The sequence below is a fragment of the Peromyscus maniculatus genome, chromosome 6 (assembly GCF_049852395.1).
Source record: "Peromyscus maniculatus bairdii isolate BWxNUB_F1_BW_parent chromosome 6, HU_Pman_BW_mat_3.1, whole genome shotgun sequence".
Taxonomy (NCBI): Eukaryota; Metazoa; Chordata; class Mammalia; order Rodentia; family Cricetidae; genus Peromyscus; species Peromyscus maniculatus.
In genome coordinates this window covers 68120281-68133882 of record NC_134857.1, presented here as the reverse complement: position 1 = coordinate 68133882, position 13602 = coordinate 68120281, and the positions used below count along the sequence as shown (strand labels likewise).

The 13602-nt window shown below is 53.2% G+C and overlaps 1 protein-coding gene across 13 annotated transcripts in view; it reads right to left on the bottom strand.

Annotated features, from left to right (window-relative positions):
• Nucleotides 1-452: 452 nt before the first annotated feature.
• The window catches only part of Arhgef11 (Rho guanine nucleotide exchange factor 11), a 120762-nt gene continuing 107612 nt past the window's right edge, over nucleotides 453-13602 (bottom strand). For 10 of the 13 annotated variants that reach the window (XM_015995309.3, XM_015995306.3, XM_042279248.2 and 7 more), the window contains 19 exons: nucleotides 12911-13090; nucleotides 12762-12809; nucleotides 12164-12348; nucleotides 11634-11780; nucleotides 11305-11384; nucleotides 11033-11158; nucleotides 10429-10546; nucleotides 9292-9470; nucleotides 8671-8746; nucleotides 8261-8428; nucleotides 7529-7619; nucleotides 6879-7004; nucleotides 6386-6447; nucleotides 5365-5580; nucleotides 4735-5085; nucleotides 3732-3863; nucleotides 2678-2892; nucleotides 2200-2389; nucleotides 460-943 (listed from right to left, as the gene is read on the bottom strand). In XM_015995309.3, the coding sequence (XP_015850795.1) occupies nucleotides 900-943; nucleotides 2200-2389; nucleotides 2678-2892; nucleotides 3732-3863; nucleotides 4735-5085; nucleotides 5365-5580; nucleotides 6386-6447; nucleotides 6879-7004; nucleotides 7529-7619; nucleotides 8261-8428; nucleotides 8671-8746; nucleotides 9292-9470; nucleotides 10429-10546; nucleotides 11033-11158; nucleotides 11305-11384; nucleotides 11634-11780; nucleotides 12164-12348; nucleotides 12762-12809; nucleotides 12911-13090 (2734 nt within the window). In that variant the 3' untranslated portion in view covers nucleotides 460-899. Of the gene's footprint in view, nucleotides 944-2199; nucleotides 2390-2677; nucleotides 2893-3731; nucleotides 3864-4734; nucleotides 5086-5364; nucleotides 5581-6385; nucleotides 6448-6878; nucleotides 7005-7528; nucleotides 7620-8260; nucleotides 8429-8670; nucleotides 8747-9291; nucleotides 9471-10428; nucleotides 10547-11032; nucleotides 11159-11304; nucleotides 11385-11633; nucleotides 11781-12163; nucleotides 12349-12761; nucleotides 12810-12910; nucleotides 13091-13602 lie in introns of all 13 variants that reach the window. The other 3 variants (XM_076574369.1, XM_042279249.2, XM_042279252.2) reach the window with 2 other exon arrangements.

The following is a 13602-nucleotide window of genomic DNA, read 5'->3' as shown; positions in this document are numbered from 1 at the left end:
TTTAACAGCAAAACAGTCATTTCCATATCTCTATTTTATATATTATATATATTTATATATATGTATATATACACCTAGCACAGTGTGTATGTTCACCAGTGGGGAGTGGAGTGAGGACATGGAGAACCCCTGGGGAAGGGTCCTGAAGTAACGCAGGGATTCTGCTCTCTTAGGGTCTGTTTTGAGTTCCCTACCTGCTGTACTTGTTTCTAGGGGGCAGGGAGGGAAGGGGTGGGCGTGGGTCAGGCAAGCCGCTCCCCACAGGCTCATCTGACATGAGAAGGCCTCGGCTTCAGAGGAGGGCCTGGAGCTTGACAGGCAGGGCTGGAGTCTGGGACACAGACAGTCCCCACCCCTGCTGGGCTGCTGACTGGCTCTCCTCTTAGCTGTCTCTGACTGGTGAGCATGCCAGGGACAGAAAAACGGCTAAGTTATTTACAACGGCAAAAAACGCACATACAATAGACACATTTAAAGGAAAGCAAAGGGACGAGAGGAGAGCCAGGCACGCAGCGGCCTCGGGCCTCGGAAGGAGGAGAGGAAAAAAGTGCATTTACACAAGAGCCTCCTCCTCCTCTGACTTGCACACCTGAGGGTACTATGCACACGGCACACCCCACACATGCAGGGAGCTATGTGGGGTAAAGGGGTCGATCACTGCAGGAGGCCGTTCTGTGGTGCTCAGCATGCTTAGGAGATGAGAACCATGGAGACTTGGCTAATAGGGAGAGACACTGAAACTGGACTCTGTCCAATGTGAACAGACCAAGCAACATGCAAGTCTCTCCCTGGCCTCTGCAGCATCTTTCCAGGGGAGGCTTGGCTCTCCTAGTGTTGCACTCTGGCTCAGGCCAGACTCTGGCAGAGTGGAGAAGCCGAGGCTCTGGTTGTCTGGATGGCTATGGTCCTGGTGATGCAGCTGTATCTGTGGCACTGTCGGAGCCTGTGGGAGGAAGGCGAGCGTTCAGAAGCTGGCTAGGTTTGTGATGCTGTTTCAAGTCCCTGGCTTACTCTTCAGCACCAGCTGTCGGTGACAAAGCTTTCTTCTCCAGAAACCCTCCTTTACTTGTATGAAAATAATTTTGCTTAGGTGTATGGAGTGTGTGTGGAGGCTGGACTACCTCCAGGAGTCAGTCCTCTCCTTCCACCGTGTGAGTCCTGGGGCTTGAACTCATGGTCAGCCTGGGTGGCAAATGCCTTTAAACACTGAGCCACCTTGTCAGTCCGATCCTTGTTTCTTGTGGGACTTTAGCAGGTCCATGAGAACTCCACTTCTGTATGGCCTCCCAAACCAAGACAGGTCAGGGTTTTAAGTCAGGCCATGGCAGTGGCCTTCCCTCCTAATCCAGATCTGAGCCACTGAGAACCTGCAGCAGAGGTAAAATCAGGCCCTCCTGGTGCATGAACACCTCAACATAAAAAGAGGGTTCTGGGGGATGGAGGGGTGGCTCAGCAGTTAAGAAGCCTTGCTGCTCTTTTAGAAGACCCAGGTTCAATTCCCATCACCCACAGGGCAGCTCACAAGCAGCTGTAACTCCAGCTCCATGGGACTAAAGTCATCACTGGCCTTTTTAGGCACTGCATGTATGTGGTGTACAGATTGACACGCAGACCAAGTATCCACATACACTTAAAGGATTTTAAGAAGGGGGTTCTGTTCTGGTCCCTATTTGGAGGGAGCTTCTGTGTGGCTTCCCTAAAAAGATCCCTTTCTGGGGCTCGAGAGAGTTCGGTGGAGAGGCACTGCCATGCACACCTGAGGGCTGGAGATCGGATCCCCAGGATCTACGTAAACCTGGATGTGGGGGTGCAGATCTGTAGCCCCAGGTCTCTGGCCATAGGGACAGTGGACAGGAGAACCCCCAAGAAACTTACAGGCCAGCGAGCCTGGCTTACCCAGCGGTGAACACAGACCCTGCCTCAGGGTGGAAGGCAAGAGCGGACAGCTGAGGTGGTTCTCTGACACACCTTTTCTCACTATGTAGTCCTGGCTGGCCTTCAACTCACGGAAATCCAGCTGCCTCTGCTTCCCGAGTGCAGGGATTAAAGGTGTGTGCCACTATGTCTGGCAAAGATCCCTTTCTGAAGCTGAGGGAACGTGTTGGTTACACCTCGAGGGGAAAGAGTCATGGGACCACCCTTCACTGCTTGGTTATGCATTCTCTCAAGGTGGCACACGCAGGAATTGGCTTCACTCACCTTCTTCAGGGCAGGACCCCTGTTCCTGACTGGTTTGGGAGTCAGAGGCCAGGGCTTCCTTGGCTGGAGGAGAGAGACAGTGGTCTGTCCACCTGGCTGTCTCTGTGTGAAAACTGCCCACAGGAGTGGTCCCACCAGATGACTCTCCTCCAAGGGACTTGAGAAGCTCCCGATGGGCCAGCTCCATGTCCTGGAAGAGTTGTAGGAAGAGAGTGTCTGAGTCCCAGGGCTAAGGCTCAGAGGGTGTGGCAGGGTGAGCTGAAGATGAAGGTGGCCTAGGAGTCCAGTGAAGACACACACTTCCGGAGTTGGGGATGTAGCTTAATGGCGTTTGTTTGGCATATGTGAAGCCCCAGGCTCAGCTCCATACACATTTATGTGTATATGCACAGCTACACACCCAAAACATTTACTATGTGAATGTAAGTGTCCCAGGTGATGGACGGAAGGCTTTCTGACCCAAGGCCAAGCTCCTTACCTTGAGCCTGTGGAGCTTGATGGTAAGCTGCTCAATGGTATGGAAGATAACACCCACATCCCTGGGGACCAGGCTGTGGGGAGAAGAGCTGGAACCCATCTGATTGCCAACGCCCCTCCTCTGGTGCTGAGGCTGGGAGGGACTCAGGGGTGTCCCGGTAGGTTCAGTGCTGGAGTCCAGAGGTCCTGCTGGCATGCTGACATAAAAACAGTTCCCTGTACCAAGGGCAAGAGAAAGAAATTAGACAAGCAGAGATGCCTAAGTCCTTCTCCCACTCCCTCAGTGTGCCCTGTGGCAGAACAGGCCAGGGAGGCTTCTACAGACAACCTGGTGCATGCAGGCCCATGCTGCCCACCAGCTCCCAGAGGCCCTGTTCTCTTTAGATGGCAAGGGCTTGCAGGCTGGCCACCTGCCGGGGAAGATGCTCAGTGATGAGAGTGGAGAAGGGGCTAGATGGAGGTGTTATGCTGAGGGAGACGCAGAGCGGCCCCCATCCATGAAAGGAAGGGGCAAGAGGTTTAGGCCCCCTGGAAAGCAGCAGACAGCAGTATTTCCATGGTCTCAGTTCATAGTCTCCTGATGCATGTCAGCACTGCCCTACAGGTCACCATCCCCTAGAAACATCACCGATGGGGGAGCTCAGAGACAGCTGGCAGAAGTATGTCAAGGGTCCCTGGAGAGCCCCACCATGGAGAAACACAAGGAACCTGCAAAGCCATGCGAAGCTTCTCTCATCGCAGTGCTAGAGTAGTGGACAGGGTTGGGAAGTGGTTGCTCAGGATGTCAGGGTGGGTACACTGGAGTGTGGGCATTGGCCAGTTTCTTGCTTTCTTCCAGACCTGAGCATAGGCTGAAAGCTCTGAAATGGGCTTCTGTCTCCCAGTGAGTGGTTTCTCCGAGCTGGAGGTGCAGGTCTCCTTCCTGTCTCGGGCTCACGAGCTACTTCCCACCGTCTCAGCTCAGGGAGCACAGAGGACGTTTGTGGGTAAAGAACCCATGGGACCCCTGCTATGGCCTGGCCTGGCCTGGGCTTCAAGGAGAAGTCGTTGATTACCCGTAGCCTGTGCTCCGCCTTCCACTTCAGATAGCTCAGACTCTGACTGGCCACTCTCTGGTAGTGCAGGGGTAACTTTGCTGCCCGCCACCTTGGCCGCACCGACACCACCACCACCAGTGGGAAGAGAGACTGAGAGACAAGGTAGGGAAGGAGGGAGAGAGCGTGAAGGAGAGGGAGGAAGAAGTGGACATGTCGGGGGATAGCGAGAATAAAGGAAGAAAAGAACAAAGTGAGTACAAGATCATACATGGCCATGTCCCAGGAGCTGCAGAGAACATTCCACCAAGTCACCTTGGGAGAGCAGAAGCAGGCCGGTCAGTCCCCAGAAGCCCAGGAGAGGCAGCCTTTGGCCAACAGGGCAGGGGGCAGCAAAGGCACAGGGGCCGATGTCAGACAATCCTCTCAGCCTCCAGTGGCCCAGGCTTGGTGTCACCGTTCTGGTCACACTCCTCAGGGAGCCTCCCTCCTCCACAGCCTTACTGGTCTATTCAAACCTGGCTGGGGTTGTCACAGCTGCCCACAGTGTCCCCAGCTTGGGACAGCCTCTACCACTCTGTGCACTTGCTCCCAGAGCAGCCCCAAAGGTCTTCCCACTTTTGTCTTGAGCCCTGTGTGCTCAGCCACTTTCTGGAATAACAGGCTACAGACATTTGGCCTCATCTTTCTAAGCCCGAGTCTCATGGGAAGAAAAGTGACATTTTTTTCTTTAGACTACATCTTCAGTGAAGAATAGCAAAAAGCCTTTCCTGGAAGTTGATCCGTGCTGGCTGCGGAGGGAGGTAGAAAATGTTCTATATTACAGAAGGAAAATGAGATCTGCTTTGAGCCTCGCCTGTCTGACTCCAAAGTCTCTTCACATCAACATGTCTTCTTCCCCCAGGTCCTAATGCCAGTCTGCTCACACAGGATCCAGGAGAAAGATGGGAAAAGAGGTGTCTGCCTGCGACACTCATCTCCACCCCAGCACAAGTGTGAACACAATGGACACAACGTATTTTACCTTTTCTTACAACTTTGTAATTTCCTGCTGGTCCTGTGCTTGAAGCCTCTTCAGCTGGATTCCTAGCCAGCTCAGGAGAGTCCCAGATGCCAGAATTTCTGGTCCTTGGGGGCAGGTGTGCCAGAGACCAGAGAGCCACATCCTCCTCCTCCTCCTCCTCTGGCCTCAGAAGCTGGGTGTTGTCACCTATAGTGAGCGCCTGCCCTGGGGACCCTGGGTCCCAGGGGTGAGAGGTGATGCTGGTGACGGAAGGGGTGGGAGTGAGGTCATCCTCAGGCTCGCCAGCAGCCTGAGTCTTCACAGTGTGGCCGGGCAGCAGGCTCCACAGGATCAGGTGCCGCAAGTTCTCCACTGCAGGAACGACAGTGATGGCCTCCTAGTGAAGGACTGCACACAGCCCAGGAATGGGGAAGCTCAGGGGAGATGAGGGGACATTGCTCCGGTCTATCTCTGCTCAGTCCATCTGCTGCAGTCTAAGGGTGGAGCTGGTGGGTTTCTGGCCAACTAGCTGGTGTTCTTGCATCCAGCTCCCCTCGAGTATAACTAGTGAGAACCTTTGAGTAGGTAGAAGGTGAAATTCGTACAGGCTATGCTACTGGGGTACCAGGGCCAATGACAGGATCTACTCACCATCCTCCAGGGCAGCATCAGCAAGTCCCTCCATGAGGAGAGGGCCTGCGAGGGCCAGAAGGACAGGGTCCCTTGTCCTGATGCCTCTGTTTTCGCCATCCAGGGAGGGGGAAGGGTGAGGCAGGGCTCTCAGCTCCTCTGCATCCTCCTCCTGCTCAGGCTCTTCTTGTGCTACCAGCTCAGGCTCTTCTTGAAGTCTCTGCGGGGGCCCAGGGCCTGTGTTGGATGAGTGTGTTAGGGCGTGGGAGAGAAGAATGAGGTGGCCCCATGTCCAGCTGTGGACCCAGGGCTTGGGGACACTGGTTGGTAAGCTCTATGGAAATTCATGGAGCACCTCCTGTGGCCACCACCACACCAGACCCCTGTCACATACCAGCAGACAAATAAAGACTTGTGTCTGGGGTGGAGCCTTAAGGTCTTAGTGGAGGGACTCGGAATCAAAATAAACTAGGAAATGGGCCATTTGTTAGAAGGTGGCGAGTATTATGGAGAGAAGACAGGGCATGGGCATCAGCAGTGCTGGTTATACTATGAATTGACACACATAACAATAGCTGCTGGACAGAGCTGTGAAGGACATGTGGGACAGAGGAAGACACTCTACGTGGAAGGAAACAGAGTGAGTGACACAGGCTGGGAACTCTACATTTTTCTTCACACGCAAGAGCTGAAGTGATTTAAAAACAAACAACCTCAAAGAGAAGTTACCTGAAAACTGTGCTTCTACATCCCATCCCAAAATGCTATCTTAGCTCCCTGTTACCCACTCCTCTGACTCTGTCCTCAGCAGGCAGGGCCTTTCTCCTGCTGACCCGTTACCCACGGAGGCAGCGGGGTTGGTCAAGCTGTCAGTCTCTCCTGGACCCCAATTTCCCGTTTCTCCCCTACGTTTCATCAAATGGTACTTCTCGTGTCTCTGGCCCTGACGGACTCTCCCATCACCTGACACCCTAATCTGACCCATACCTACAAGAAAAAAATGGACTATGCTGGTCTCCCACGAGAAGGCGAGTGGCCTTACCTCCAGACAGTTCCTTGGGTTCTGGTTCAGTATGGTAAACGTCCGAGTCATTTATTTCTACCCTGAGGGAAGAAACCCACCTGGTGTTAATTTCTAGCTCTGCCAGCCTGGTCAAGGTGTCATGAGACCCAGACTGGTGCCCTCACATCGTTCACAGGCAAGGAAGGAGCTGGGCCTCATCACCTGAATGGGCAGCGCAGGCTGGCAAAGCAGCAGGTGGCGTTGGCCTAGCTTCCCTGGCTGCATTCTACACCACACCCTGCTTCAGGGGCAGTCGGCGTTATATAGTCGGAGGTAGTGGGTGAGGGCAGGGAGGTCAGGAGGCCAAGCAGCAGAGGCATGTTCCCCTATCTGTCAGAGCCCGGGGCTGCTTCCCAGTGGGATTTCCCAGACAGTGGAGGCTATCTGCCCGAGTGACGAAAGGCTGAGGAGCACCAAGAAAGAGCCAGGTTGGATGGGGATGGTGCTGGGAGTGGGAGAGCTAAGCACACACCTGCTAGTGGGGGAGCCCTGGTAGATTGGCTCCTGGGATCCTGGTGGTGAGGGATGGAGGGCTGTTGGGGCAGCTCCAGGGTGCTTGGTGGCATTCTGCACAGCCTCTTCTAAGAGCTCCATCCATCTGTTGCTCGGCAGAAACACAAGAACAGTGGTGAGAATAAGGCCAGGAACAGCCCCTGTCCTCTGTGGACCCCACTGCCAAAACCTTCAAAGCCCTCTCCACATCCTGTCTCAAGGACCTTTGCTAGCCGGCCTCTATGTCCATCAACACTTCCCACTGGCTCTTCCCCTGGGTTTGTATGACTCATAGCTACCACAACACATTGATAGACCCCATTCCCCGCTCCCAAAATAACACTACACAGATGAAAACCCAGGGGGAAGAACGTGTCTGGTTTAACCTGTCTCTGCCCCTTGTGGCAGGCCACCTCTGGCAGTCAGTGTTGGGAGGAGCCAGGGCCTGGGTTATAAGGCCTGGTTATACCCTGGGCTGATGGCCTATGTCGTCTCCTAACTTCTCTCCTTGGTCCTCCATCCAGGAACTGCTCTGGGGCCCAGCCCTGGCCTCGCTGTTCAAATTCTTCTACACACCACTCTGGTTCCAAGAGGACAGAAGTTACATGGGACCCCACAATCAATTCTCACATATTCTTGTCTGATGATGTCAATGCAACCAGCTCATAGATCTGGGGAGGGCCCAGTTCAGAGGTGCAGATGATGAAGAAGGCTCGTTTATCTGTGTGAGGAAAGGAAGGCAGAGAGTCTACACTGGGCATGGCAGACATGGGCCCCAACCTGAAGAAAACACTGTGAGATATAGCTGGATCATCAGCATCAATTGGTACTCACCCACAAAAGATACTGGCAAGTATGGGTCCCCAGTGACATCTGTCAGGGTCAGTCCTACTTCCCTCTTTCTCTACTAACTGAGGGCTGATGTGCATACCATGCTCAGGGCTTACCGAATCTTTCCATGTCTACCCCATCCTTTTTGAGCTGCTTAGGGAGGTCAGGTGTCATAGAAGAAGGTGACCCCAGAGAATGTGGTTGCTGACTCCTGCCCTTTCTCACTGTATCATACTTTGCCCTGCAACCTCAAACTCCTGGACTTGGGCCTGTGCAGTGGTGTGGTTTCTTTCCAAACTCTGCCCAGCCCAAGGCATTCCTGCAACAAGATCTATTGTCCTATTCTTTACGCTGACTCCCATTTCTTCCAATCTTGCTTTTGTCGTCAGCCCCACCCAGTGCACCCATCCCATCCATCATGGTCCTTTAAGGTTGACCACCCCCTGCTTAGACTGGTCAGGATAGGAAAGGAACACAGGACATTGAGTCTTGTAGAGCCCCAGGCTCGCTGGCTCATCTCCTCACGGGTACCTGTGGCCACGGAGCGGACGAGCACAGCGTTGAGCTTTAGCACAGGGCTGAAGGTCTGCTTGCTGTCTGAGGAGCCCACAGCTGTCTTGCTGTGGCACTTCAGCAGCAGCCTCTCCTCTTGTCTCTGCAGCAGCACCAGCAGGTCCTCCAGTAACAGCACCTGGAGGTCTGGGAATGAAGACAATCCCTGTTGCTCACTCACCCAGAGGCTATTAGATGCCCATGCCCAGGACTAGGAGGCTCTTTTGCCTCTATGTCCTCCCTTCCCACACGGTGCATGATGCCATGCTGGCTGCACTGCGTACGCCTCCCCAGTACCCCACTATCCCGTTAGGGCAGCAGACAAGAACGAACCCTGGGGAAGCACACTTACCACAGGTCCCCTCCCATTTCTAGTCCCTGGCACATACCCAGGGTCTTGTCTTTGCTGATCCTCCAGGTCAGGGGCCCCTCATGGATCATCTTCCTTGTCGTAAGATCCAGGCTCTGTAAAGCAGACACCATCACTGCATTCACACGAGTATTTAAGAGACCACTGTGTAGGGGAATCAATGGGCAGGAAACGACTGTTACCGTAACCCTGCTCTGGCAGGGATGGAGAGAAGTGGTGTGTGCTATGAAGCCCTGCGCCTGTGGTGCTCTGGGGCACACACCAAGGGCTTTGACTTGGGATCTCATGTGGCCTACTACGTGCTGTCCCAAGGAGAGAGACAGTGTTGCTTTCCTGACCTTCTCTTCAGCTTTATTCCCTTTACATTATCACACCGCACCTCACATCCCACCCCATTCTATTTCCTTAGGCTGAGTCCCAACATCTAGTCTTTACTTGGTGAGGCTGTCCATTCTTCTTCACCTAGGGGTGAGTGACATTAATAGGGCGTGTCTCCCCGGGCCTGACCATGCCACCCTATCACAGGCAGTCCATGTCTCTGTCCTCTGAGACTCTCTGGGCCCTGACTCGAGTTCTGCTCCTAAGGGAGCCCAGGAAGGATGTGTGAGGGGCTGCCAGTGTTGTAGCCTCCACCTCCTACCTTGAACTCTGCTGCTAAGGGGTTGCTGGCCCGCTCTAGGGCAGTGGCATCCAGGCGTTTCTGGTAGCTCTCTAATCGGTGACGGTTCTCTGTCTGCTTCACTGCTTCATTTACAAACTTGAGAATCTCTCGGCACTGGTCCCGGGCACGGCAAAGCTTTTCATGCTCAGATGTGCCACCTACCAAACAGGGGGGAAATGTCCGATAGTTAGTGCTTCTGCCTGCCAAGTGCATACGCTCATCACTCTGTGTTACATACGGTCTAGCATTATTTGCTTATTTAATATTGTGGTGTATGTGTATGTGTGGGCACCCATGCCACAGTGCCTATGTTAAGATCAGAGGACACCTCTGTCATGTTGGTTCTTTCTCTTCTTCTATCCTTTTCTGTGGATTTCTGTTGAGTCATCTTGCTAGTCCCCTGGTTATAGCTTTTGTCCATTACAGAGGCACGCAGGAGAGGTATTAATGGGTCTAAAATCCAGTATAGCCCTGGTAGGAGCTCACAGTTGCCCAGAGGGGCCAAGACGCCCTCAAGGGCCAGCCCCTGGGTCCATGCTTCCTGGTTACTATAAAGGCCCCTGTGGAGGCCCACAAAAGTTTTCTAGTGAGATCTGAGCTTGCTTTACCCAGCAGAGATACATTAGAGGATTGCTTGACCATATGCATGGTTTCTGGTGATCAGAAGGGTCTACACTTAGTTGAGCTAGGGGGAGGTCTTTTGCTCCACCCCTTGGCATTCCTATAAATAGCCCTTTAGAAGAGTCAGGAGGGGCCGGTGGATAAGGATCCAGGCCCTCCCGAGGCTGTCCTGTGTTTCTGTTTCTCTCCCCTCTGTCCTTCTATCTAATATCTCTTATCCCTTATTCCTCAAGAGTACCCTGTTGTAAAATGTGGGAGCCGGTCTCCCAGCTGGGCTCCCACAGGCCCCAGAAACCAGGAGTGGCCTTGCTCTCCCTGCTGTGCAGGGCTTCGTATTTCCAAACCACATTTACAATCATTCTCTCTGAGACTTCCTGTACCAGGACAAGGAAGAAGACACCAAGGACCTCAAGGTCTAGGCTTGCCAAGATCACAAAACTGTGACAAAGCAAGGACATCCGAGGCCACACGGCACCAGCCCTCCCCGTGCCCTACCCTCTGTGTGCTTGATGATGCTCTCTAGCAGCAGCGGGTACTTGGTGAGCCTCTGCATTTCAGAGATGATCAGGTCTCGAAGCTGCAGCCGCCGGCACTGGGGGTGGCTCTCAGCCTCCTGGACAGCAAGAAGCAGATAGAGGAAAGGGTCAACGAGTGAGGGGGAGCTGCCTGTAGGGTTCCGGGCTAAGGTGGCTGTGAAAATGCCAAGGATGAGCAGAAATGTCCTAACCCCAGATGGGCCACTTGAAAATGGCGGCAGTTTTTCCCTTCAACATTTAGGGAGGGGTTGAGGTTGCCAGGTTGTTGTCTTTTGACGGTCAGAACAGAAGGGCAGAATCATTCCCACTTTACAGAAAAGTACACACTAGTTCCGGTAGGCAAGCCAGGCCTTCTGCCTGCTGGTCCAGAGTACTTCTCAACCAAAGGCGTCTTTGGCTCTAGAGGCCATGCTTTACAGTACTGGTGTAGTGATGTGGGTAGTCAGAGGTCACTGCTAGCTGCTCTCCTCAGCAGAGGAGACAAGGTTGGGGCCAGGAGAGGTTAGGAGATTTTTGGTGAGCATGACAGAGCTGAGGGAGGGTTAAGACACAGCCCAGGATACCTGCATGAAGAGCTGGAACCGGCTCTCTTTACGCTGTTTAGTCTTGATTAGCTCTAGGGCTATGGACTGATAGGAACAGAATTGTGCAGCTACTTGCTGGAGTTCCTCTCGGGCAGGGCCATCAAACTGAAGAGGCAGAAAGGACATGGTCCAGGTATCACACTCCTGCCAGGGAGCAGCACCCCTCCCGCCCCAGGCTATCCTCTTCTCTGTCAAATTCCTTAGTCTTAGGTAAAGGGATCTTGCTTCCTCCAACCTCCTCCCTGCCATACCCGAGCCAGCATGAGGTCACTGATGTCTCGGATAATGGGACCCTCCTCCCGGAGCTTCTTCATGGCTTCACACCAGGAATCTGTGGTAAGAAGGGAGAAGCAGAAATGCCTGGGGTTGAGCCACACTGCTAGACACTTTATGACTAGGAGAAAAGGCATTTTTGACAGTAGGGCCATGGAGAAGTCTGGGAACCTTTACTGCTATCCATCAGCTTCTCCTGGCAGGAGTAGTGAGTAGTGGGGTTATTTACTTAGGAGGATCAAGATGGGGTTCAAGCTGGAACGGAGTGGAAGGCGGGAGAACAGACTGGGGGACGCAGGCTCCTTACTGTGAATCTCTATGAGCTCAGGCAGGTTAGGGAAGAGCCTCGCCAGCTCGTCCCGAGGCATCAGGTTCTCCTTTTTCATGCGCTGGTAGAAGATGAGGTCCAGGACCCGCAGTGTGCGCAGGTGGGATGCTTCTGTCACAAACAGCTCTGAGCAGGGGTTGTGACAAAGAGAGGCGGGGAAAGATTAGCAAGTGTCTAGAGCAGGGGTTTCCAACCTTCTTAATGTTGCAACCATTAATACAGCTCCCCGTGTTGTGGTGAGCCCCACCATAGAATTATTTCGTTACTATTTCATAACTGTAATTTTTCTACTGTTAGGAACTGTGGTGTAAATATCTGATGTGCGGCCCCCTGGGGGGGGATGAGACCCACAGACTGAACCATTGGTCTGGTCCCCACATCACACTTCTCTTTGGGGAAGTGGAGTGCTGGTTTCTCTCCCCTTGGGCTAAGGCCAGAGTGAGGTGACCTTGGAGACTCTCTACCCACAGGCGAGCGTGGAGATGAGGGGGACGGCATGTTCTCCTCACCATTGATGACCTCCTGCCGGTCGATCTCCCTCTGCGTCAGCCCTGCCACCACGTCCTTGCCCACGGTATGCTGCCAGTTTTGGACATCTGGCTCTGGCTCCAGGTCAGACAGCTGGCCCAGATCATCCTCCAGAAGGTGGGGAAGGACATCTGTACAGAACCCCAGATTGGGGGACTCGATGCTCCTGGAGAAAATGGGGAGCTCAGCTTCACTTGTAGGTAACTTACATTCAAGGAGTCTGTCACTTTCCTACCCAACCTGCTTCTTCTAAAAAAAAAAAATTATTTATTTTATGTATATGAGTGCTCTATCTGCATTTACGACTTTATACCAGAAGAGGGCATCAGATTTCACTAGAGATGGCTGTGAGCCACCATGTGGTTGCTGGAAATTGAACTCAGGACCTCTGGAAGAGCAGCCAGTACTCTTAACTGCTGAGCCATCTCTCCAGCCTGGCTCCCCACCCCCATCTGCTTTTACCAACCAAGCCTATGGAGAAGAGACGCACATCTAGCCATCCCTAGATGTGTGAAGGTGGTTGAACACAGATGTGCCCCAGAGATACCAAACAGAGGTACCACAATGCTCACCACTCACCTGCGGCCCATTTTGGGTGTGAAGGGAGGGGTTGGGTTCTCAAGAGACCTGAGGAGAAAATACCAGCTCTGAATATATGATGATGATGATGATGATAATAAAACATCTAACCACACTAACCAGCAATAGAGTCACTGGAGGTTACTCACCTGGTGGAGAGGCTGGAGGCAGAGGACGAGGCTGACTGATGAAGACGAGTGGCCTCAGCAGCAGCATCCATGTCAACATCACTTCGAGATCGGGGCACGTTCTCTGCTTTCCGAGATCGCTTCATCTCTTCCCGTCCCTTGAGGCTCTCAGAGCGGCCCAGGCGAATCTCTGAGCGTGAACTGCCAGAGAGGGACAGGAAACTGAGACCTGACACTATGGCTAGCTTTTACTTTGTCATCCCACTTCAAAGGTGCCTCAATACCACAGGTTTTCCACCTGGCCCTGAAAGGCCCAAACATTAGGGTCCAGAAGCTGCACAGTGACAAGCCACTCTGGCTGCTCTACAGACTCTCTGCTCTCCTCGGTGGGCTTACTGGACAGTTTCTCTTCTTCACCTTGAGCTATGAGCAAGGTGAAGACAGGAGCTAAGACAGTGGTTCTCAGCCTTCCTAATGCTGCGATCCTTTAATATAGTTCCTCATGTTGCGGTGATCCCCAACCACAAAATTATTTCCATTGCTACTTCATAACTGCAATTTTTTACTGTTATGAATCCTAAGTATCTGATAGGCAACACCTGTGAAAGGGCCATTGTTCAACTCCCAGAGGGGTTGCCACTCAGGCTGAGAAGCGCGAGGCTAAGAGAATCAGTCTTGTGGTGTGTCCAGATGCCTAGGACACCATGATCCTT